At 34.2% G+C, this 24,170-nt stretch overlaps 1 protein-coding gene across 1 annotated transcript in view; it reads right to left on the reverse strand.

Annotated features, from left to right (window-relative positions):
• Faf1 (Fas associated factor 1) overlaps positions 1-24,170 on the reverse strand; it is a 296,655-nt gene that overhangs the window by 173,098 nt on the left and 99,387 nt on the right. The window contains exon 7 of the mRNA XM_048351276.1: positions 22,906-23,011. Coding sequence (XP_048207233.1) covers positions 22,906-23,011 — 106 coding nt within the window. The remainder of the gene's footprint in view (positions 1-22,905; positions 23,012-24,170) is intronic.

Genomic DNA, 24,170 nt, shown 5'->3' on the forward strand with positions numbered 1-24,170 from the left:
AAAGACAGTGCCCTAGGTTGAGTTTAAACTCAAGGACACACACACACACACACACACACACAGGTTCATCTATTCAAATAGTATTTCTTGGCTGGATGCTGGTGACTCGTTCCTGTAATCCTAGCTATTGAGAAATATAAGATTAGGAGTAATTTGGTTACAGGCCAGTCTGGACAAAAAAGTTCATGAGAGTCTCAATAGAAAAAGCTGGGCATGTGGCATGCATCTTTCACCCCAGCTATAGGGGAAAACATAAATAGGAAAATCACAGCTCAGGCTGGGGAGGACAAAAACTGAAGCCCTATCTCAATGACAATAAACATGAAAGGGCTGGAGGCCTGGCTCAAGTGGTAGAGGACCTACCTCTCTCAGGTTTGAAACCCTGAGTTCAAACTACTGAGTACTTTCTAAGTTCCAGTTGCTTAAGAGTTCTTTAGTAGCAATTTCAAATCTAAATGTCTAGAACTGTCAGCCAAGTAACATAAATGAGTGAAATAAGATAGGCACATAAATAGCATCCGGTCTTACTTTGGAGTAAAAATATTGGGGTGTTAGGCAAATTGAAGAACATGCTCTATGCAAGAAGGCAGACGCTAAACTAGAGCAGCTGGCAGCTGTTATAGAAAATCTAAAGTTCACTATATATTACTGATTCTTTGAGAGAAGGCAGAAGTTATGAATCCAGTTTGGTTTTGTTGTGCTTTTTTGTTTTAAAAGTAGAACCTGGTAACCTTAAAAGTTATGATAACAATTTCAACTTTAAAGCACTCCCTCAAACTGGTGGCAAACAAAACAAGCATGGGAGTTGCCAGAATGTAGGAGAAATACAAAGCTAAAGAAACAGTATTATCTCCTAACACGAACTCACAGCCTTCTGAAGGTTACACTGAAAAGCAAATATTTAGGATATAATTTGATGGTTATAATGATGAAAGTATTGATAAAGCATTAAAGGGGCACAGAGAAGAGGCTATTTAAATACTCTCACCTACCATTTACCAAGTAGTAGGTAGGGCATTGAGGTAGATACTTGGCACATTTCATGCTTTAAATCCTGTGAGTACAAAACCTGTTTTATACTATGTGGCTGAGCTGACTTAACTCTATGCTTTCTGACTTCAAAAATCTCCAGCTTTGCTATTTGACAAAGACACCTCCAAGTGCTACTTTATGAATGGCAATCATATAAACATTTGAAAATGAAACTAAATGCTTTTCTACACAATTTCAAAAAATTACATATTTAATAATCACCCTGAAAGGTACTATAAAGCAACATTTAAGGTAAGATTTTTAGACATTACTTCTTGAGATGTAACATACCTTTTCATCATGAAGTTCTATTTAAAATTGCTCAGATTCTAAGATGGCTACATGGTTATATAAATTCTATATGCAATAAGTAAACATACTGGGTGGTAAGCAAGGAGTTACAAATGAATTAACTGAAGTGTAATGGACTCTCTATAGTTTCAGGATTATGTGTCTGAAGAATACAGCTATGTCTATAGTGGTGGACTTTCTGATGAACAAGGAATGAAAAGGATGAAGTTGTTTACTTTCAGCTTACCTGACCTCTAAGATGTAAAGAGAACACATCATTGTTTTGTAGTTGTCTGGTGAACAGAATCAAGCATCAAGTAGTGTTGGAGTATACCTTAATTTATTATTAGGTACTGTATTAAGTTGTAAGAAATAGAAATAATAGGAAAAAAACAGAGCTACACTCCTTCTTAAGCTTACAATAAGGAATTAAAGGGCGTATTGACATTATTAATACAATCCAAGTAATTATATCTATTAAAATAATGATGCTTTTAAAACATGTATCAAATACTTTTTAAGGCACTATGATAAGAGCATTAATTCTACTAATACAGTTAATCTTCATAACAAATCCTGAGATGCATCACCATCTCTGAAATATGGAGGCATGGAGGAACTTAGTAGGAGGTAGATTTAGTACAAAGTGCTACATCAATATAGGGGTGGAACACAGTGAGTTTTTAGAGGCAGTAAAATTTTGTTGCAGCTGTTGAACTAGGTGTAAGGTTCATGGGAAAGGAAACCTGTCACATGGTGCAGGCAGAAATGAGTTTATTAAGGGGAGAGCTGCCAGCTCACACAAATGGAGACGCGGGGAGACAGAGGGGGAAGGAAGAAGGGAAAAAGAGGGAAAGGAGAGAAAAGGAGCAAGAGAAAGTAAGAGAGAAAAGGAAAGAGAGAGGAGATTGGTGTTGAACCAGATTATATAGGGAAGGACAGGAGGTATGGCCAAGTGGATTGGATGTGACCTCAAAGAAGGAAGAGGTAATGCCTCCAAGTATGCCAACTACCTAGGCAACACAGGTACTGCGTGTACACTTAAACAGGTGGGGGGCATCTGGATGGAGCCCTCCGGGGGTGAACCTTACATTAGGATTATGTCAGAGAATGAGACAGGCATGGCCTTGCTGAACATAAAGCCTACAGGAAAAGACTGGTAAGTCTGTAAGTACTGAAGGATTGACCCCCACCCTATTGTCCAAAGGGGCATACAGACACCAAATAAAACCTCAGGTATGTGCAAAACTGCTTTAATGTGCAGGCAGGGCAATTCACCTAAGCCCATCTGTAAACAACCCATCTGTAAACAATCCATTACTGGTCCAAGGACAAACCACCAACTTCCTAGACCTAGTGGGGCTTTCAATAACCTCTGCCTCCTTGCTCAGACCCCTTATAAGCCTGGTCTCAAATTCACCCCCTTGCACAACCTCCATACCCACAGAAAGGTATGTGCCCCTCGCTGTTCCTCAATAAACAGTCCTTGCCTGTTGATGATCGAGTCCAGCTTATTCCTTTTCCGTTCTCCTCCATTTTCCCAACAAGTACAACCTACAACCATTTCCCTGGGAGAAATAAACTGGGTTTAATGGTAGAAACTAACAAAGGAGTAGAGACCTAGTTAGACTAGAGGAGATGGTGACAGTGTTGCTTTTCTAACATCTGAAGAAGAAACCAGTAATGCAAAAGATGTTTCAGACAGAACAGCCAGAATAAAGAAGATGAGACACACAGAGATTTGTGAATTTAAGAAAAACAGTCAATATGATAACCATATAATGGTCAAGAGTTAGAAAAAATGAAACTGGAGAGGCTGACCATCAGATGTTCAAGAGTCTGACTTATCTTTTGTTCTGTTACAGGGTATTACAGAGGATTTTAAGCAATGTGGTAAACACTTTTTAAAAGAAGATTGCTTTGATTGATATGTAAAAATTAGATTAGAGCCAAAGTTGTAAGAATCAAATCAGGGAGGCTACTATGGAGTCCAGCTAAGAAATGATAGCAAAAAGCAAATGTGAAGAAATGAATTAAAGATGAAATCCAGATTTCTAACCTATAGTTGGCTGGGGAAGCCAGGCTTTTAAAGATCAGGTTAGGGGAGAGATTGAATACAAGTGTCAAGGAAGCCTAAAGAATAAATGTATCTAGCTGAGTACTGGTACAAAAAAATCCATGAGACACTTATCTCCAATTAATCACCAAACAGCTGGAAGTAGAGCTGTGGTTCAAGGGCTAGAGAGATAGCCTTGAGCAAAAAAGCACAAGGACAAAGCCTAGGCCCTGAGTTCAAGCCCCAGGACAGGCAAAACAAAAAACAAAACAAGGCAAAACCAAAACAAAACAAAAGTAAGGTTCCAACTGTTATTGACAACTAGTTTTTTCACAAACTATTAGTTCTAACATTTTTAGTTTATTCCCTAGTCTGCATTCATTTAAGGTACATTTTATAGGACAAATGCCTTCAAACAATAATAGTCTATCACATTATTAACACTGAAAACCCATGACAAATTCTATTAAGTTTAAAAGTTAGAAGTGATCTATGAAATCATCCAGTTCACATAACTACTCAATGAAATAAAAGAAACTGAAAATTTATGGCCATTTTTGAGAGTTCCTAACTCTCAAATAGTCAGATGAACTGAAAAATACTTTTGGTCATCATTTTCTTATAGTTGGAACATACAAGAACACAATTTGAGTGAAGTCAATAATTTTCAGTCAATAAAAAGCTATTCTATATGGTAACATGAAGAGTTACTTTCACGGATAGAAACTGATTAAGATCAATCACAAACATACATCAGAATCTGTATTATTTTTAATAAAATGATCAAGAAAATTCTTTCTTAATAGCATACTTATTTTTTAACCAAGTTTTCTAAAGACCTTGGCTGCCAACAAAAGAGAGCAGTTAGCTTTCTCTTTTGACTAATAAATTTCAGATACAGTATTAGTCTCTGCTAATGATTTAATAATGTATATTCACAATGAAAATCACATACTAATATTCTATTTATTTTTACCACAGCCAAGCATCTTTCTGACTAGCTTCAACTACTTAATTTTTACAAAGAATAGGAAAAGTTTTACTAAAATTATCAAAATATATTATTTTGAATAAAATATATTTAGTATCTGTGTTATTTCAATTCCATGAACACTGAATTTCAATTGGAACTCAGTAGCTGGTGTCAAAAGATGTACCTCTAGAGAAAGCATGCACTTGCACCTAATTAGAACTGTTTGAATATTTTCACACTTTCAATAAGATCAACAAATATTCATGTTGTCTAATAACATTTTCTGTCTGTCTCAACCACACCAACAAAATATTTAACCTATTGTCTAAAGTGAGAACAGACCTCCAAAAAAATTTTTAAGTTGGTAATTGATTAGACTACTTAACTCCTTCATTATAGAAGTGGTCTTTTAATATTTAATGTTAAGATCTGAACAGGCATACCATCTCCAAAATTTAAAAGAAATTACAAATAGTTCCAGTACTTCTCACAGAATTATCAATAAACACTGTAGTTTTTAAACTATACTCTCTGATTATGGAGGATATTTTAGAAATAAACATAAAAATCGAAATGACTTAAAAATCAAATTTAAATTTTACATAAATATTACTTTTCATAAAATTGATAAGACACCTTGCTAGGAGAAAAATGTACACTGTGCTGTTACAGTAATTTTTAAATTTTTCTCATCCAACTTTTTACCTCCTCCCTCAATATAGTAATTTTAAAGTAATATTGTAAGGTCCAAGACATTATACTTTCATTTGTTGCTATTTATACAACTTATGATTAGGAAGTTAAGCAAGCTGGTTGCTGATGGCTCACGCCTGTAATCCTAGCTACTCTGGAGGCTGAGATCTGAGGATCAAAGTTCAAAGCCAGCTCAGGCAGGAAAGTCTATGATATTCATCTCCAATTAACCATCAAAAAGCCAGAAGTCAAACTATGGCTCAAGTGGTATAGCACCAGCCTCAAGCAAAAAAGCTAAGGGGCAGTGGCCAGTCCCTGAGTTCATGCCCTAGTACAGTGTGTGCATGTGCACATACACACAAGCATTTTAGAAAAAGTAAAACAGTATTCAATTTTGTTGTCCAATGTTCATTTTTAAGGTTAAGTAATATATACCAGGCAAATATTTTTCTTTTTTTTTCTCTTCAAGCACTTAACATTCTTTATTGTGAACACTTTCAAAAAAAATTTTTTTTCTTATTTGTTGTCCAATTGATGTACAGAGGTTACAGTTTCATACATTTGGCCTTGGGTACATTTCTTGTACTGTTTGTTATTTTTCTTATGCTAATTTTAAAAATGAAGAAAGAGCAAGGCACCAGTGATTCATGCCTGTAATCTGAGCTACTCAAGAGGTTGAGATTTGAGGATGGTGGTTTGGAGCCAGCCGAAGTGAGAAAGTGGCTGTCTCTTATCAATACCTAACCAGAAGAAAGCCAGAAGTGGAGCTATAAAGTAATAGAGTGGCTAGCCTTAAGCAAAAACAAAGAAACAAACAAACAAAAAACTCTCAGGAATAGCACCCAGGCCCTACTTTAAGATGAAGAAAATGTCTATATAGTGAATAGAAGGCGGGAAAAACACTGGGCTACTGATGTGAGAGAGATTTAGGAAATAATTTCAAGTACAAAATAGCTGTATGTGGTAGGTTTTTAAATGTCTTTTTGTAATGTTTTTAATAGTTGATCAATATTCTATCTGTATAATTCCTTGCAGTCTACTGGTGTGGTCAGTTTTAAAGCTTACTCAAATGGATTATTGAAACCTAACCTTCTGTTATGTTCTATATGACAATATAGTTGTCTGGAATACTTCCCCTGTGTTCATTTAGTGTCACATATGACTGTGGCATTATAATTTTTGTTTCAATTATTGAACCTGCTAGAAAACTCAAGAGAAGGAACATGATGTACCCATAGTTTGGCCCTTTCTATTACATTTCTTCCTTTTATCCTAGAATTCCTCCTACTTGTCCACCTATTTTTTTCCTTTATTGTCAAAGTGAATTACAGAGGGGTTTCAGTTTCACATGTAAGGCAGTGAGTACACTTCTTGTTCAACATGTTACCTCCTCCCTCATTTTTCCCCTGCCTCCCCCCTCTCCCTTCCCCTCTCCCCCCAACCATGAGCTATACAGTTGGTTTACACCAAATATTGCTTTTTGAATCATCTGTCTTTTTATCCTTTGTCTCTCCATTTTGGTATTCCCTTTCCCTTCCCTTGTTATAATTCACATATATACAGTAGCCAGGGTACTAACATCAGATACAAAAGGCTAAACATAGAGCTCCCCTACGACCCAGCAGCCCCACTTTTGGGCATCTACCCAAAAGATTACAAGCAAGACCACATTAAACCACCAGCACAATGTTCACTGCAGCACAATTTGTCACTGCTAAAATATGGGACCAACCCAGATGTCCCTTTGCAGATGAGTGAAAGATGAGTGCAGATGAGGAAAATGTGGTACATATACACAATGGAATTCTATGCCTCTATCAAAATAAGAATGGCGTTGCCCCATTTGCTAGGAAATGGAAGGACTTGGAAAAAAAATTATACTAAGTGAAGTGAGCCAGACCTCAAGAAACAGACTCTATGGTTTCCCTCATAGGGAATAATTAGTACATGTTTAAGCTAGTCAAAGCAGAAGATCACAATAGCCCAATAGCTATATCCTTATGAACACATAAGATGATGCTAAATGAAATGAACTCCACATTATGGAAACAAGTGTTACATCACTGTTGTAATTATTTTCAACATGCCATGTGAAACCGTGCCCTTTTTTTTTCTCTTGTATTCCCTTCCTGTGGTTTCACCCCCACTATCACTGTATCTGATCATAGTACCCTGGGTACTGTGTGGTTTTTCTGTACCACTCACACATATTCTGTATCACTACCTCAATTTTATGGCAGGAAGAACTGGCAATAACCCTTATTTTTACAGTCACCAAGACCCTTGTAAAAAGTATAGGCATGATAATATACACATCTGTAATCCCTGTTACTTGAGAGACAAGGGCAGGAGGATCACAAGTGCCAGGCTAGGCCAGGCCAATGTTAGTGAGGAGGATATTGCCTCAAAACTAAAATACAGAAGAAAAAAAAAAAAAAAAAAGAGGAGTATCACGGCTCAGTTGGTACAGCACTTATAGAGCATGGTGGAGACTCTAGGTTTAATCTCCAGTCCCCAAGTAGAAGGGACAAAACAAACCAAAGTGTATTGTACGCTTTCTAGAAATGTCATTTTCCTCTCTCTCTTCATTCTTCCCTTCCTTTCAGGTTGGTGCTAGCAATAAAACCTCTACCACTGAGCTATAACCCTAACCTCTAGGAAATACTACGTTCAATATGCACAGCCATATGCATCATGCATGAAACTAGTATACAATGTAAGAATCAAATAAACTAAGGTCGAAAAAACAGTTTGAAACTGAATGTATCTCTCAATATTTTAAGTCCACATTCCATATAGGAGAGTGTAGATGTGATCTTTGTCCTTGAGAATCTCATTTTCCTGTCAATGTCGTATTTTCATTCTTCTTTATGCTTGATTAAAAACTCCACTGTATATACCAAAGTCTTAAAGCTTGAGCTCAGAGCCTAAGTACTGTCTTTTGAGCTTTTTTGCTCAAAGCTAATGTTCTAGCACTAGAATCAAAGCTCCACTTACGGCATTTCTGGTGGTTAATCGAAGATAAAAGTCTTATGGACCTTCCTGGCTGGGATGGCCTTTGAACTGTGTTCCTCAAATCTCAGCCTCCTGCATAGACAGGAGGCAATCACAATCATTAGCCACGGAACTGGCTTACCTGAGAATTTAATAGACTGATCTTTATTCTTCATACAAGTTGTTTATTCTATATTCAAATATACCTCAACTAAATATAATGACAGAATAATGCTGGTGGAAACACTATGGGAAGTAGTCAAAGAAACTCTGAATGATGATGTAAACAATACCTAATACCACGTAGAAAATTTTGTATTAATCCTCATGAAATCTTATTCTAGAGTGTAACAGACCTGCCATCAAATGGAAACAAAATAGGATTATGTTCCCTTTTGCAGAAATGTTTATATACAATGTAGTTTCATAAAACTCTCCAGTCCTAAACAATATCAAACTCAATGAAAGTTCTTTCCAACATTACATTCTTTTGGCTTAATAACAAAAGAAAGGAAAAGACCTAGTCACTATCTCAAAAGATTTCTTAAAACTCTTAACAAACACCAGTAAATTGAAACTTGATGTTTTGTTGAAGTGCCATTATCCCTAGTCCTCTAATCTTCCTTTTTAGGACAATTTTTCATCTTGTAGGTTTAGTTCTGTTTCTGAACTCTGTTCACCCTATGTACTATTTGGTTTGGTTTACTTTATTTTTATGTGTGCCATTCAGAGATTTTTTTTTTCAGTATATTCACAATCACCACTGCTAATTCCTTGACATTCTCATTACTCAAAAAAAAAAAAAAAAAAAGAACCCTATGGGGCCGGGAATATGGGCCTAGTGGTAGAATAGTTGCATCATATATATGAAGCCCTGGGTTTGATTCCTCAAACCACATATGTAGAAAAGGTCAAAAGTGGTGTTGTGGCTCAAGTGGTAGAGTGCTAGCCTTGAGCAAAAAGAAGCCAAGGACAGTGGCTCAGGCCCTTAGTTCAAGCCCCAGGACTGGCAAAAAAAAAAGAACCTTAGACATTTCTCCAAATATACCCAACAAACACATGAAACAATGTTCTATATCACTAGCCATTAGGAAAATGTGATTCCAAACCATAATGAGATGCCAGCTTACATCCATTAGGATAGCCATTGTTTTGTTTTGTTTTAATGTAGAAAGTAAATATTGGTGTGGATATGGATAAACTAAAATACTTATGCGTTGCTGGTTGGAATGTAAAATGGTATATCTTCTACTGGAGAAGACAACTGTTCAAAAACTTTAATACAGAATTACTATATAATCTAGCAATCTCACTTCTTAGTATATTCCCCCAAAACTTGAAAACTGGATCTCAAAGATATATTTGTACACCCATGTTTGTAGCAGCATTATTTATAATAGCCATAAGGTGAAAGAAACCCAGGAGGTCCACCAATGGGAAAATGGATAAATAAAATATGATATATTTTCAGCCATAAAAGGGCAAATTCTGATAGATATTAAAACATAATCTTTTTTGTTTTTATTTATTTTTTTGCCAGTCCTGGAGCTTGAACTCAGGGCCTGAACACTGTCCCTGGCTTCTTTTTGCTCAAGGCTAGCACTCTGCCAACTTGAGCCACACAGCGCCACTTCTGGCCTTTTCTCTATATGTGGTACTGAGGAATCAAACCTAGGGCTTCATGTATATGAGCCACACAGCGCCACTTCTGGCCTTTTCTCTATATGTGGTACTGAGGAATCAAACCTAGGGCTTCATGTATATGAGGCAAGCACTCTTGCCACTAGGTCATATTCCCAGCCCTAAAACATAATCTTAAAAGACATTAACCTAATTAAAATAAATCAGACTCAAAAGCTACATATTAGCTGGGCACCAGTGGCTCACACCTATAATTCTAGCAATTGAGGAGGCTGAGATCTGAGGATTGAGATTTGAAGCTAGCCCAGGCAGGAAAGCCCATATGAATGTAATGAACATTTACAAATGATTAAGATGTTAAGTTTTGTGTGTGTGTGTGTGTGTGTGTGTGTGTCTGTCTGTCTGTCTGTCTTATTCCCTATTACAATTCAAGAGAAAAAAACATACATATGGCACAACTACCAGTGGATCCAGCAATATTCCATGTAGATATATACCAAGCAATTTGGAAATGTCCTCAAAATAAATGTGGACATGAATTATGCACAGAATAGAAGTATTATTCATAGAGGCTAAAAGATCAAAGCAAAACAAATATTCACTAATGGATAAAATATGTGGCATATTCATACAATGGAATATTCAGCAATCAAAAAGAATGCCTTCAAAGCTCATCCTTGCTCTTGCAAATGACATTCTGTTTTATAAGGCTGAATAGTATTCCACTCTGTATATTTACCACATTAAGAAAAAGCTATCCACTGATAGACATTTAGGTTGCTTCCATACCAAACCTAGGAGTGAGATATCTCCTTCACAATCTGATTTCAATTTCTTTAGATTATTTTACTTGCATTTCACTAATGACTAAAGGTAGTAAGCAACTTTTCATGTGCTTATTAGCTTTTTACATATCTTCACTTAGGAAATGTTTATTTAGACCTTTGGAAATTTTTCAGTTAGATTGTCTTTTTATTATTGAACAGTAAGAACTTTTCATATATTCTGGAAGTCTCTCATCAATATATAACTTAAAAATATTTTCCCATTCTGACACCTTTTCACTTTACAGGTAGTACCTTCAAGTCACTCTTTCATAGTGATGTATTTACATAAACAGTGAGTGCCTAAGTGACTAGTTCTTATTCTCACTCTCTTCCTTCTTCCCTTTCATCTTCTCCACTGCAAGTAACGGGTCCTGCAAGAACTATAGCAATCCCTTCCCAGTGTAGTTTTCCCAAAAAACAATCATCTTGCACTAAGATTCCTTTTTAAAGGCATGACTACTTCTTTCCTATTGTGGTCACATTGAGGAGAGCTTCCAGGATGTGAACCACTGTGGGGACATACTCAAACCATATCTAAACTATAGTTGTTGAGAAGAAAACTAGAAAACAAAAGGACAGAGGAGCTGCAACAGTGTCCACAAAGTTTAATGAAGCAGAGGAGATTTTTAAAGTATCTTTAAGGTCTAAGACATTTTAGATTTTCACTAGAAAAAAACTCAAGTTGCTGCAATTCTACATTATAAAAACTCTAAACATGAAAAATAACTATCAGGACACATGAGGATAGATGAGTATGTAGCTTGTTGATGGAATGTGGATTAGAACTCAAATTCCTCATGTATATCATAGTGCAATGCTCTTTGCTATAGCAAGCTAATGCCAGTGTGGTGGCACACACTTGTAATTCCAGCTACTGAGGAGGTTAAGACAGGAACATTTTGAGTTCCTGACCAGACCTGCAAATATTTTACTTTTTTAAACAGATTTTGGCTGCCAATCTTTAAAAAAAAACAAAAACACAGGGAGGAGGGGGAAGGGGCTAGTTATAGTAGTAGAGTATTTGTCTAGTATGTGCAAGGCCCTGGCTCAATCTCCAGCACCAGAGAGAAACAGACTCTCTTCTGTTTCATTTTTTTTTTTTTTTTTTTTGCCAGTCCTGGGCCTTGGACTCAGGGCCTGAGCACTGTCCCTGGCTTCCTTTTGCTCAAGGCTAGCACTCTGCCACTTGAGCCACAGCGCCACTTCTGGCCGTTTTCTGTATATGTGGTGCTGGGGAATCGAACCCAGGGCCTCATGTATACGAGGCAAGCTCTCTTGCCACTAGGCCATATCCCCAGCCCCCAGACTCTCTTCTAATAACCTCTTTTTTCAACACTGCTATTTGAAATGCACAAAATCTCAAACAGTTTGATTACTTCTTATGACTTTGTACGCTTATTTTGCTTTCAGTTAGAAAATAATTTCACTGCTTTGATTTTTAATTTAGTAATTTGTTAGGATCACCTACTCTGTGAACAATTTATTAGTAGTCTCTGCAAAGAGATGAATTTGAGGTTTACAGTGTGGTAGCACGTGTGATTTTAGTACTTTCAGAGTATGAGGCAAGAAGATTATAGATTCAAGGCCAGCCTTAAGAAAACAAAACATGCTGGGCACTGGTGGCTCTCACCTGTAATCCTGGCTACTCAAGAGGCTGAGATCTGAGGATCATATTTCAAGGCCAGCTCCAAGAGAAAAGTCCCTGTGGGATTCTTATCTCCAATTAACCACTTAAATGGGAAGGGGCACTGTGGCTCAAGTGGTAGGACTTGCCATTAGCAAAGAGCTCAGGGATAGCACCCAGGCCCTAAGTTCAAGCCCCAACACACACACACACACACACACACACACACACACACACACACACACACACACACACACACACACACTTGTTTTAAGGTGCAAGTAGTCCAAAGGGAAAGTAAACCAAAAAATAAATAAATAATTGCAAATGAGTGTGCTAGATGCTATGCCTTATATATGTCCTCAAGGAAAAAAGGCAACTCAGGAAGAGAAACATAACCTGAATAATCACTTAATCACTAACACAAGTACTCAGATTGAATAATCAACTGCTTATACCACCTGATTTCAAATTACTTTTGTAGTTTCAGCAAATCAATTTTACCCTGCAAAGGCAGGCATGTAAATGTAAAGAGCTCTTGATAACAATACCAAAAGAACTAGAAACAAATGTCAGCAGCATACCTTGAATTTATTATGATCTATAGCTTTAATATTTGTTTTTGAAATTGAGTTTTCATAAGAAAAATCAGGAATCTCACTAGTTACCTCACATCATTTATTTAGATTAATTTTATTTAAATGTGATTTTCATTATATTTTTCCTTCATAATGATTAGAGAAGCTTCCAACAATAATATAGACAGGGAAAAAAGTCCCCAAATGAAAACTTGTATTAAATATTTACTGCAGCTATTATCATAATGTAGTAACAATACAGCCACAAAAATGACAATAAATTGATAAAACTTTAACTCAGCAAAATAGAAGAAATGGAGAAATTCATCATGTAAAATAAGATTTTTAATTCATAAGATAAAGCTGTGCTTAGATATAGAGATCCTTAATTTTTCTGTTACCTTAAGATTGTCCAGTGGTACAACCTTAGATTTACCATACTAACATTTAAAGCTGGTGGGAAACAAGAGAATTATATAAATGACTACAAATTAATCTTCTGCAAATGTGACAATTACATATTCAAGAGGTGTAACAGTTATACAAAAGTTCTAGATGTGGGGGTGGAGAAAGAGAAATACAGATGTAAGTAAAGATATTGGAGAGAGGCAGCTGGGCTAACAAGGGGGATGAGCAGTGTTGAAACGTATTATTTGCAATTTAAAAAAAGAGAATACTAAATAGCTGTATAAAAGATAATTTAAACATGAAGGGGGATCCATTTACTCAACTTTAAAATCTATAAAAACAAATGTCCAACACTTTTATAACATGTATGGTTTCTTTCTACAGGACAAATTTCTGTTGTTGTTTCCTTAAACTACTTGCTATAAAACAATAGGCAAGGGAAAATTTTTATCCATTACTACTTAATAATCCTGCAATGGTCAACATGAAAATAAATTAGACTATATCAGTCAAATAGGAAGTCAATGTGCCTTAGTCACTAACAATGAAAGAAAAATTTTAATGTACAAGAGACTTATTTTGAACATTTTCTTGCCCTTTCCCTGTATAGAGCAATCCTGGACTTCCTCTGTAATACAGTTTATGCTTCTGCCCCAAAATACATATATATCATTTTTTCTTTCCCAAGCAGAAGTTACTTAATACTATATTATCCTCCCAGAAACATAAGCTAATTTTCCTTTGCACATCTTTTTTCCCTCTACAATCTCTTAGAGGAAGAAAAAAGCAACTTCTTAAAAGCTAAAGCTGCTTCTGGAATTGGTGTGGTCACATTTATTTCTCCATTGGATTATTTTAAATCTGATTCTAATCAACATTTTGCTTTAATTTTAATTCATTCAGTTATTCAAATTTGTGGACATTTGACTTCTGTAGCATCAAGCTTCTAAAAACATATCCCACAATCCAAGTGTGGTATAGTTGTAGCCAAAATAAGAATAGATTCTGTCCTTGCCTTCATCTAAATTGGGTCCCACATCTTTGGACACTGCAGGCTAAAACTGTGCTGGTATTAAAAAAAAAAAAACTATCTTGTACTATTGATGCAAATATAATTTGTTTTCCTCTGTAATAGGGCTTTCCCAGAATTATTCTCTTCTAAGGTACCTTCTTTCCTTGTTTCCCTCACTCCTTTCCACCAAGTGTCCAGGTTCAATATTATTTCTCCAATTGCCCTCCCTTGACCTGCATGTATTAGCTGTAAAATAGATGTAAAGCTTGGTATAAGTCCAAAAATTTTATGATCAAAATACATACTTAGCAAATTGTTTGGCTAAATCTTTCATGTATGATGAAAGATTATTACCACAATTCATTAGCAAATTATAGACTTTGAAATGTAGGCAGATAAATATTTGGCCCTGTATCAATCAATTTGGACCAGCTGGGTAGAAATTCACACAATCCCAGGAAACCTGGGAAGTGAAGTGCTCTTTCATTTTTCATTCACTTGAAACATTAAAGAAAAATTATCATTCTATAAAAATGTCCACTTTTCAAGACTTTAGCAGAGCCATTTTTAAATCTTTCTGTCAATTACTACTTTAGTGACCAATAAGCTGATCTCTTTTCTTCCTACAAATACTTGTGGAAAAATAGTAGTTAATACATACAGGAGCACCTAATACTTAATCATTATAATCCAGTTTAAAAGCTAAATAGTTAATAATAATTTTTATTGCCCTCCAAAAAGGGAGGGGGACTTTTATACATACTAAGTCTAGAAACTAATTTTGCAGTTATTCACAATAAATAATATCATTAACATTTTTCTCTGAGCCTCTCTAACCTAGTAAGGTGACCTTACACAAAGATTCAAACTGATCCTAAGTCTGTCTGTTTTGGATAAGCTACAAGGCCATATACGGGACAGCTGCACTTTGGGAGCAACTTAAAACAAACTTCATCTTAGTGGCATCTAATCCAGTGCTTGGTACAAGATGCATTGAAAAGTCAGTGTCAAAATTAAACAATGATGGCTTTGCAATGAGCAGATGCTTTTGCCTTGCAGCTGTAAAACCTTAGAACAATCCAGTACTCTATCGTCTGGTCACGCAATGACCACAAAGCAAGGAATACATTGCCATTTAATACAAAGCATTTGCTATGGGCTTAAAGTCTTTTTCTTTGAAAATATTTTTAAAATAACATTAGGTTTAGTTTGAAGGTAGCAAAACAATAAATATAGCTCTAAATCAAGCAACAGATTTTTTTCAAAGTATATTCACCATTTTAAATATGTTTTAAAAAAGAATACCTGAACCACACAGAACTGACTTGTGTACTGGATACATTGGATAAAAGAAAAATATGATAACCAGATTCTTGGTCTACCCATTTTCTTGAGCACTTTTTATCATTTATCAGTTATTGGCTTTAATTCCTTATTTTGTGATTATTGGTTTATTTTGCTGGGAGAGGTTGGTCAGGAAGAAGTTTAGGATATTACTCTTATTTTATGACTTTATATGTTCAAATACCTTTCAGCTTAAGTACCATGGTACTGTGATGAAATTGCTGCCTTTCCCATCCATTACTCTACAGGAGGGAGCCGCATCTCTGCATTCAGAAATCTAAGGGTTAATGTTGTAATACTGGAATAAACTATACTTCATGAAGAGAAATCATCTAACCACGCTCTCTATGAAACCAGAGAATTAGCCCTACCAAAATAAGTGCCTATATGGTCATAATCAATGCACTTCTGCTAATTGAGGTTCTGGCTTTAAAGATATCTTTTTTTTTTTTTTTTTTTGTAGCTAAAGAATTTGTGGGTTTTACCTTTATTTATTGCCAAGATTTTTTTCTGTGTTTTTTTCTTAATCCTTCAAATTTTTTTCTTGAAATATTTTTTCCCCAAGGATGTCAATTCATTATCACTTCACTGCTCATAAATTTCCTTAGATATTTTGTCAGTTAAAGGTTTGAAAATTCCGCTTATTTCTTACCCGCCCCCCCCCAATCTACTTCCCCCCACCCCCAACTTACATGTCAGTGCAAAGTCCCAAAGTAATAACCACCTTCACAGGCAATATGAATCAAATATTATTTCAAATATCAAAGAAGGCATGTTACCTTGGTCTTTAAAAAACAACTTTGTGATTGCTTTTAAATTTTTGTATTTTATGTTTCAAATGTAATGAAAACACTGATATAAGATGCATTTGGGACATTATAACTTTTTCAATATGAATTCTATAGATATTCAGCAAGGTATGTTTCCAATATGTATTACTGGTACAATTTTGTTGTTGTCCTTTACTAATAGCTATTATTAAAATGAATTTTGTCATTAAATCATTAGAAACTACAGAAATACACAAAAACAACAGACATGTATTTCTAAATTTGATCCCTTGATCTTAACCTACAGAGCGTATGATAGGAACTGTCTTCATGTCAATATGCTGTTATATTATACATGAATGGCTTTAAGGATAGGAATAGCTATAAATTTTTCCAAAATGTATGTGGTGATACTTTATAATGACTAGTCAATTACCAAAATTATGGTAACAGAATGGTGTGAAAATATTTTGCTGAAAAGTATATCCCAACTTAAGGCTAATCATTACACAATTTCTATTCGAATTTAAAGCATATCATTACATTACATAAATATACAAGATCATATAGAAATTTACAAAAACAGATGGCTCAAATAATGGTTCTCTTTTAAGTGTATTTCATTCTTTCAATTTACTCAATAAAGCAATATATTTTAAAGTATATATTTTACTCAAAAATACATAAATAAGTCACAAACCAAAGCTAACAGATGTGTGACTTCTAATTAGTTATAATAATCTCTGCTTCAATACCATTAGAATGAGCCTTTCTTTCTTTTGAAAACTAAAAGGGCTTTCCTTTGAATTTTAAACTGTCAGAGTGCTTCAAAGTCAATGTACAAAATCTGCTTTGATTAAAATTTTAGACATCTACAGTGATAACTTTATGAAAGGAAAATATTAAATTATAATTATCCTAAACAGACACAGTCTTGTGAAACTAACCCTACATTCATGTTAGAACACAAAGAGTTGAATATAATGAATTTGATTCATCCTCGGACACAAAGCTTCACCACAGTAAACTCAGTCAACTGTTGCTCTTGAGCCTATATTCATGGTGCTTAAATAGCGCACTTTAAAACAAAAAAAAACTCCAATTGGCTTTTCATACATCCACCCTCCCCAAAAATAACGCACTTGAAAAACTCAAATGATATGAAAGGCTTCAAGGCCTCTTTTCTCCCTTTCATACCCCTTTTTTTTATTTCTGTTTGCAGTAATCTGCCTTTCTCTTTCTCTTTCTCATTGCTACAGAGCAAGCAAGGAGGCTCAGAGCTTTGAAAAGGGGGCTCAATGTGTAATGGGTCCACTAGAATTAATTTACTTGCACCAGATCCATTGAGCACAGAGGTGCCCCCCCTCCACAAATCATTTGGAGTCGAACACAGCCCCCAGCCTTTGTAATTCTAGTAAAGCACTTAAAGTGCACAGTAGGTGTTCATGAGGACCATCTGGTCAAAAGCAAAACAAGCTGCTGATTTTGCCTTTGAATAGAATGAAGCAAGTGTGAATTAGTCTCTTCAATTAGCACTATTACAACCTGTCAAGTGCATATTGTAAAACAGGATTATTACAGTATTGGTCACCAGTGCAATTATTTACTCTCTGCCTTTTCTTGCATATAAAAAATGTCTAATGTTTATTAGTTTCTGATAACTGAATATAATCTCTTAACTCAAGCATTTCAAAACTACCAACACATAAATTATCTATTATGAAACAAAATCAAATAGATTATGTTTAAAATACCTATATAGATTAGAATACATATATCAAGTAACAAAGAGCTAATGTACTGTCCATACACAAAATCTCATTGCTTATATCTTCTTGAAGTACAAGAGAAAAAATACTTACACAGGCTGAAAAAATTCCAAATTATTCTAACATGTTTCCAAATGGTGAAAAAGACTTTTATTTCTGAACAGCTAAACTGTAAATATTACTTAAATTTATTTCTTAAAGAGATAATGCTTTAAGAACCACAGACAACCTCAATACTTATAAAATTATTATTACTGAGTTGTTCATTCCAAGCAACATGGTTGCAAAGATCACTTTACAATGCAACTTGAAACCAATAATATATATCTAAATTAAAAAAAAAAAAACCTCAATCTTCTTTTCCAAAAGCCCCAAATAGAGTTAAATTTACTGCCCCTGAAGAAATCATGTCTTTCATTCTTGCTAAGGTGTCATTTGTAATTTCAAGTTTAAAAAAAAATCAAACTATGATACATGCTAATTAAAATTATTCATTCTAAATGAGCTAATACATGCCATTTATCTTGCAGTAAAAACAAACCACTCAAACTTTTAATTAAATAAGCACACAACTTAATTTATTGTCTTATATAAGCAGTCTAGCTAGTTACCCCATTCTTTAGTTCTGTCATTCTTCAGTTCTGTGCCAGCAGTCCCCACTTCCCAGACTGAAAGATACACCAAACAACAAGCCACCTACTACTTTAAAACATTTAAAGGACATGGTAGTTAAAAGGCCATAGTCAATTCAATATTAGAAAACTGCTCATTAATATCTGTAAAAGACTACATATTCTGTAACTGTCACTGGCCACCAATATTAAAGAAAAATAGACCAAAGTACAAGTCAAACAAGTTGAATATGTAACAATATGTAACAAAAATAGACACAATATGAAAAAAGTTGCACAAGGTTTCAATTTCGATTCAGAATTAACCTTATGATTTCACAATTACTTTTACAAATTAATATTTACATATTTAGTTTACTTTTTAATACTAATTCAAACCTGATTGGCTTCCCACCTAATCACTAGTTTGTACAACATGGTTCTAATAATGAAATGTCCTATTACTTCCTGCAAAATATAGCATTTATAGACTGTCAATTTTCCCTTTCAGTCTGGTTAAGAACTAAATCAACATGAATAAGAACAGTGAGAATTCTGGGGTAAAGTGAAACTTGGGAAAGGATTTAAATAATTCCAACAGCTATTCATCATATTTCTCACTGCAGTAGATAAGTGATACTCCATGATTCCGCAATAAAAATACTTAGGTTTCTTATCATTGTTATTCTGGGTCAGGTGTATATTCCTTAAGTTTATACGACAGCTACAAAGAAAAGTAGATATTTTGTCCAACAGAAGCTTTTGAAGTAGGGCAGACAACAAAGAATCAGTTTCCAAGGAAAATTGGCTTGATTTCAGGGACTTTATATCCTTTTCCACACCTGGGTTTAGGATTTGCAAAAGGCAAATCAATATTTTCCCGCCTTATGTTAGCCAATTCCAACTGCATTTAAAACCACAAATCCTTAATAGTAATTTACAAAATTAGTAGAATCAACTGTTTAAAAATCTGAATTCTCAGAGTAGAAAACTGATAAGGTAAGCCTGTTTAAATTTTGAAGCAAGTTCAGTATTTTAAAGTGACAAACAGCTAACGTAGGACCTAAATTGGTCCTAAAATATAGACTAAACAAATAGAATAAAGATTGTCATAATTTATCTTATTACTTGATCATTTTAAAAAACATTTTGTCATAATAGAAAAGTTTTTTTTTTCCTTTTAACTACTGGCAACTCTCTCCATTCTGACATTTTTATATCCGTATTACTGCCTTTTCTTCAAGTAGGAGGACAATGTAAGTGGAAGGATTTGAAAAGGGCATAAAACAAAAACAAGATCAAAACCAAAACCTCTCAGTAACTAGCTAGCTTAAATTAAAATCTTGAGCACCCAAAAGACAAATGCCATGTATTGTGAGGCAACAGACCAGAGTCAGAATGAACAAATACTTGTACAAGTATCAGTTTATCACCACTAAGTTATAAGACCATATGGTCACTTAAGAATTTGAAATTTAAACTGAATTAGTTTTATTTTGCAATCAGTATTTTTTAAATTTTTCCCTAATTAGCAATTAAATTTGTGCCTTCTTTGATTTTATTTCATTTAATAATTTGTGTGGAAAATATTGTAACTTTTTTGAAAATTCAAAACTTTCAAAAATTAAGAACTTCTTTCACCTAAAGCACAAAAATAATAATATTATTCAGGAAAAATGATCAGGGATTTTCAATTTGTTTTTTCAAACTTTCCTCCTTTCTCTCAATATATTGCATTGGTTAGAATTCATTCTTAGACTTAAAACTGAAAAAAATGTTGCCTGAAATTGGTGACTGATAATCATTTGAAATAATGGCACCACTAACCTTCTAAAGTAAAAACTACTAATATTTATAAACTATAAATATAAGATTGTTTTAAGACAGTTTCTTTATCCTGGTACAACCAAACTGACCTCTAGTCCCACAACAAGAAATAATATACATACTCATTATAACACACATGAATTCTAAGGCTAGCTAGACAGCACCTCATCTTTCCTTGAAACCACTCCCACCACAGGTATCTCACACACTGAAGGAGAAAAATCATACAGAAGTTGCCCACATCAGTTCTCTAAATTGTACAAAATAAAAGAGCCTATGTGGAACTGTCGACTCATAGGAAAGCAATTAATGTCAAAAACAACTACATTTTTTTCCTGGTAACTATCATTTCAAAATATTATTTTGAATTAACTTCTGAAAAGGTAAAAAAAAATTTAAAAAACAAACAAGCTATTAAGAAATATATAAGAATATGTCTGCAAAAATATTTCCGGAATATTTTTCAAAAGATATTTAGAAAATGGTAGAAAAACGACTGACTACTTTTAAGTCCTTGAAGTTTAAAATATATTTGAAAACCTAAATAGTATGCCATAGAGAACAGTTTCAGCCAACTGTGGCACACAATGGCACACTTACAGAATTTTAAATATTTCTTTTAATAATTGATGTAGTCATTTTGAATCATTCTGCATAGGATATCAGGTGTGAGCAGATTGCATTAACACTGCTTAAACATTTCAACTTGTCAGTATGGCCAACTCGATTTCGGAAATATTTGCAGTATTTTCCCATCGAAACAGTAATAAAGGCAAAATAAATATATGCCACTACTTTATAATCACCGAACATTAATGAATATTTTATGTCTTTTTAAATCTCCCTGTTTAATTTAAAAGGGTGAAATTAAGTCTCCTCCCTGCAATATGCCAATTATCTGTAAATCAAACAATAACTTGGCCATTATGCTCCTTTTTGTTAATATAAGAGAAGCTAATTTGAAAACACTGAATGGCATTTTTAGGCTATCAGCTTAATAGTCCTTTCTGCCCTCTTGTGGGAGAAATTTGAAACACATCTGTTATAGAAATTAGCAATACATATGTATTTTAAAGCAAAGTTTTAGCTACAAAAAAATCTATATCCAAGCATTTTACTATTCTTCAAGAAAGTAAATCAGCACCAAAAAGAATTTATCTTTGCTTTATTAACTATTTCAAAACTAAATTTCCTTGTTTAATTATATATCCACATATATAACTATTTTAGTATAACGAAGATCCTTTAACAACTCTGATAGAGCCATATTTATAATATAAAAGCAAAAAATGTTTTTTATGTAATTGAAAAAATTTTAACTTATAGCACATAATACTCATTAAAAAGACTGAAAAAGTAATTGCAGCTTATACAATATTTTTTAAAACATTAATATCAATCCTAGGATCAATTTAGGAGTCAGGAAAAAATGCCAAAGACTGTAGATATGTTACAAACTATATAGCAATTACTGAAGAAAATAAGCCTGAAGAAGTAAACTGTTTAGGCAAAATTCAAAAGATGAAATCCACTGATAAAACATGAAAATGAAAAAAGGGAAACTAATAGTCAAGCTATTGCTGAAAAATTCACATACTTCTGGGGAGAATAAATGACAATATTTCAAGGTGGCATTAGAAATCACTTTAAGCAAGATAGCCTAAGAAAAAAAATTGATTAAATAATCCAATATCAAGCATGATTAATTCCCTTTCAAATTAGTAGATAAATGATTGTTGCCTTCATAAATTATGAGTAATAGTACATAGGCACTATTTCAATGATTCTAAACAAACAGGTCTTGTCAGAGCCTTAAATGTTTTTCCCTTAAGGAGAGAAATTGTTTAAGGTGGGTGGGACCAATGACACACCAAGAAGGCACCTCCTCTCTCAGGGGAGGTTCTTTTTTTGAAACAGTGGCCCTACTTGACCACATTGAGGAAAATATTGGCACTATGAACAGGCTTTTCTCAGATATTCCAGGCTACATGACAATCTTCAACTGCATCTCATAAACACTATCCCAAGGTTAGGATTGAGCTACTTAAGAAAAGCCTCCACAAGATCCTTTTAAAAACAAAAAACTACATAATAAATATATATTTGAGTGTGACCTCTCAAATACAACATAACTATCCTCCAAAATGAATGCTGTAGATAATTTTCAAATTAATATTTTGAATAATTACATTATAAAGCAATAAAATATCTTATACAATATTGTTAAGCAGGAGACTTGTTTAAATCAAGAGCTCCCATTTAATATATCTACATTTCTAGGTCAAGCCATTTAGTGTATCTACAGTAATCATTGATGCTCCAGTTAATTAAAATAAAAAACCCAATAATGAAACATAAAGAGAGTTTCCAACCAGAACAGATAAGCCCTCTTTAACAGGGTCAACATTAGCTATAATGAGCTACCTTTATTCCTTAGCTGTGAGACATAACTCACCTCTTGAATGGTACTGCTTCCTGAGAAGTTCAGGTTGTACTCCCGCTGGACTTCTCGGTGGGTGATGATCAGCATGAAGTTTTGATTTAATGACTCCTGCAGGGCACTGAAAGGGTTGAAAGAAAAACAAGGAACTCAGAGATGAACAAGTTCTAGCTTGCTTTACAGCTAGCTGCAAAAACCCCAGGAGTACCCTAACCTCCACACAGGCATGTCTGGGCCCAATGTTATCATCCTTCCAGCTCCTAAAGGCAAGAGAGCATGCTGAGAACAACCAAGGGGAGCTAACCTGTTAACTCCTTCTCTACCAAGGTGTTTTAAACCTGAATTGTAAATTCTTTGCATAGGCACACATTTTCTTCAATATACCACTATGTAGGTATTTTCTCTAAAAGAATCAACTGTGAGTCAGCTTTCAAATACCTGTTAAAGTGTACAGTCAAACAATACCTGATAAAGTATATACTTTATTCTAAATGAAGCAGTTGTCCAAAAAGAAAAGAACTATGACTTATACATTTGATCACTGTACAAAAATAGAAATAGTAGTTTCCGTCAAAATTCAGAAGAAATACGTAAAACGTTATTGGCTATGCCAAAATTCCTTCTAAATAACTTTGGTGTAACAATAGGGACTCAGAAATCTATAGAATTCAGAAATTCATAGCAACTTTTTAAAAAATCTTATGCCAAAATATCAAAATGCCAGATATTTGTCAGAGCAATAGAGAATATGAGAATAGTTTTTAAAAATTAGGAACGTTTTATTAATGAAAATATAACTATGGTTATTATATCCAAATATTCTATATTGCCTTTCTCAAGTATAAGTAAATTTGCCATATCTACAGCATCAGGAAAATACACTGAGTGTGCTATACGGATATGACCTTCATCAATTCTCTTTGCCAATCTATAACCATGTTATGAGTATAGATGCAGCATAAAGTTTAGGATTAGGTAGTTTATCAGTTTCTTAAATGAAAGCGCTAACATATATATCATGAAATATTACTAATCAAAATCAAGAGAAATCATAACAATTCAAATTGTTTCTTGATGCAAGGATATCTGTTATTGTATCCTTAGCTGTGGCTCAAAGCCAAATATTTATCAAATAATAATTCCCAGAAAGTCTTACTAATCTTTTGTCTCACATAGCAATGTTCCTTCTGGAAAACTATCACTGGAGTTAAGATTTTGATATATTTATTTGTCAGCATTAACTCAATGCCTTACATTATTCCAGTTACTAAGAAAATTAA

Source organism: Perognathus longimembris, chromosome 7, assembly GCF_023159225.1.
Source record: "Perognathus longimembris pacificus isolate PPM17 chromosome 7, ASM2315922v1, whole genome shotgun sequence".
Classification (NCBI taxonomy): domain Eukaryota; kingdom Metazoa; phylum Chordata; class Mammalia; order Rodentia; family Heteromyidae; genus Perognathus; species Perognathus longimembris.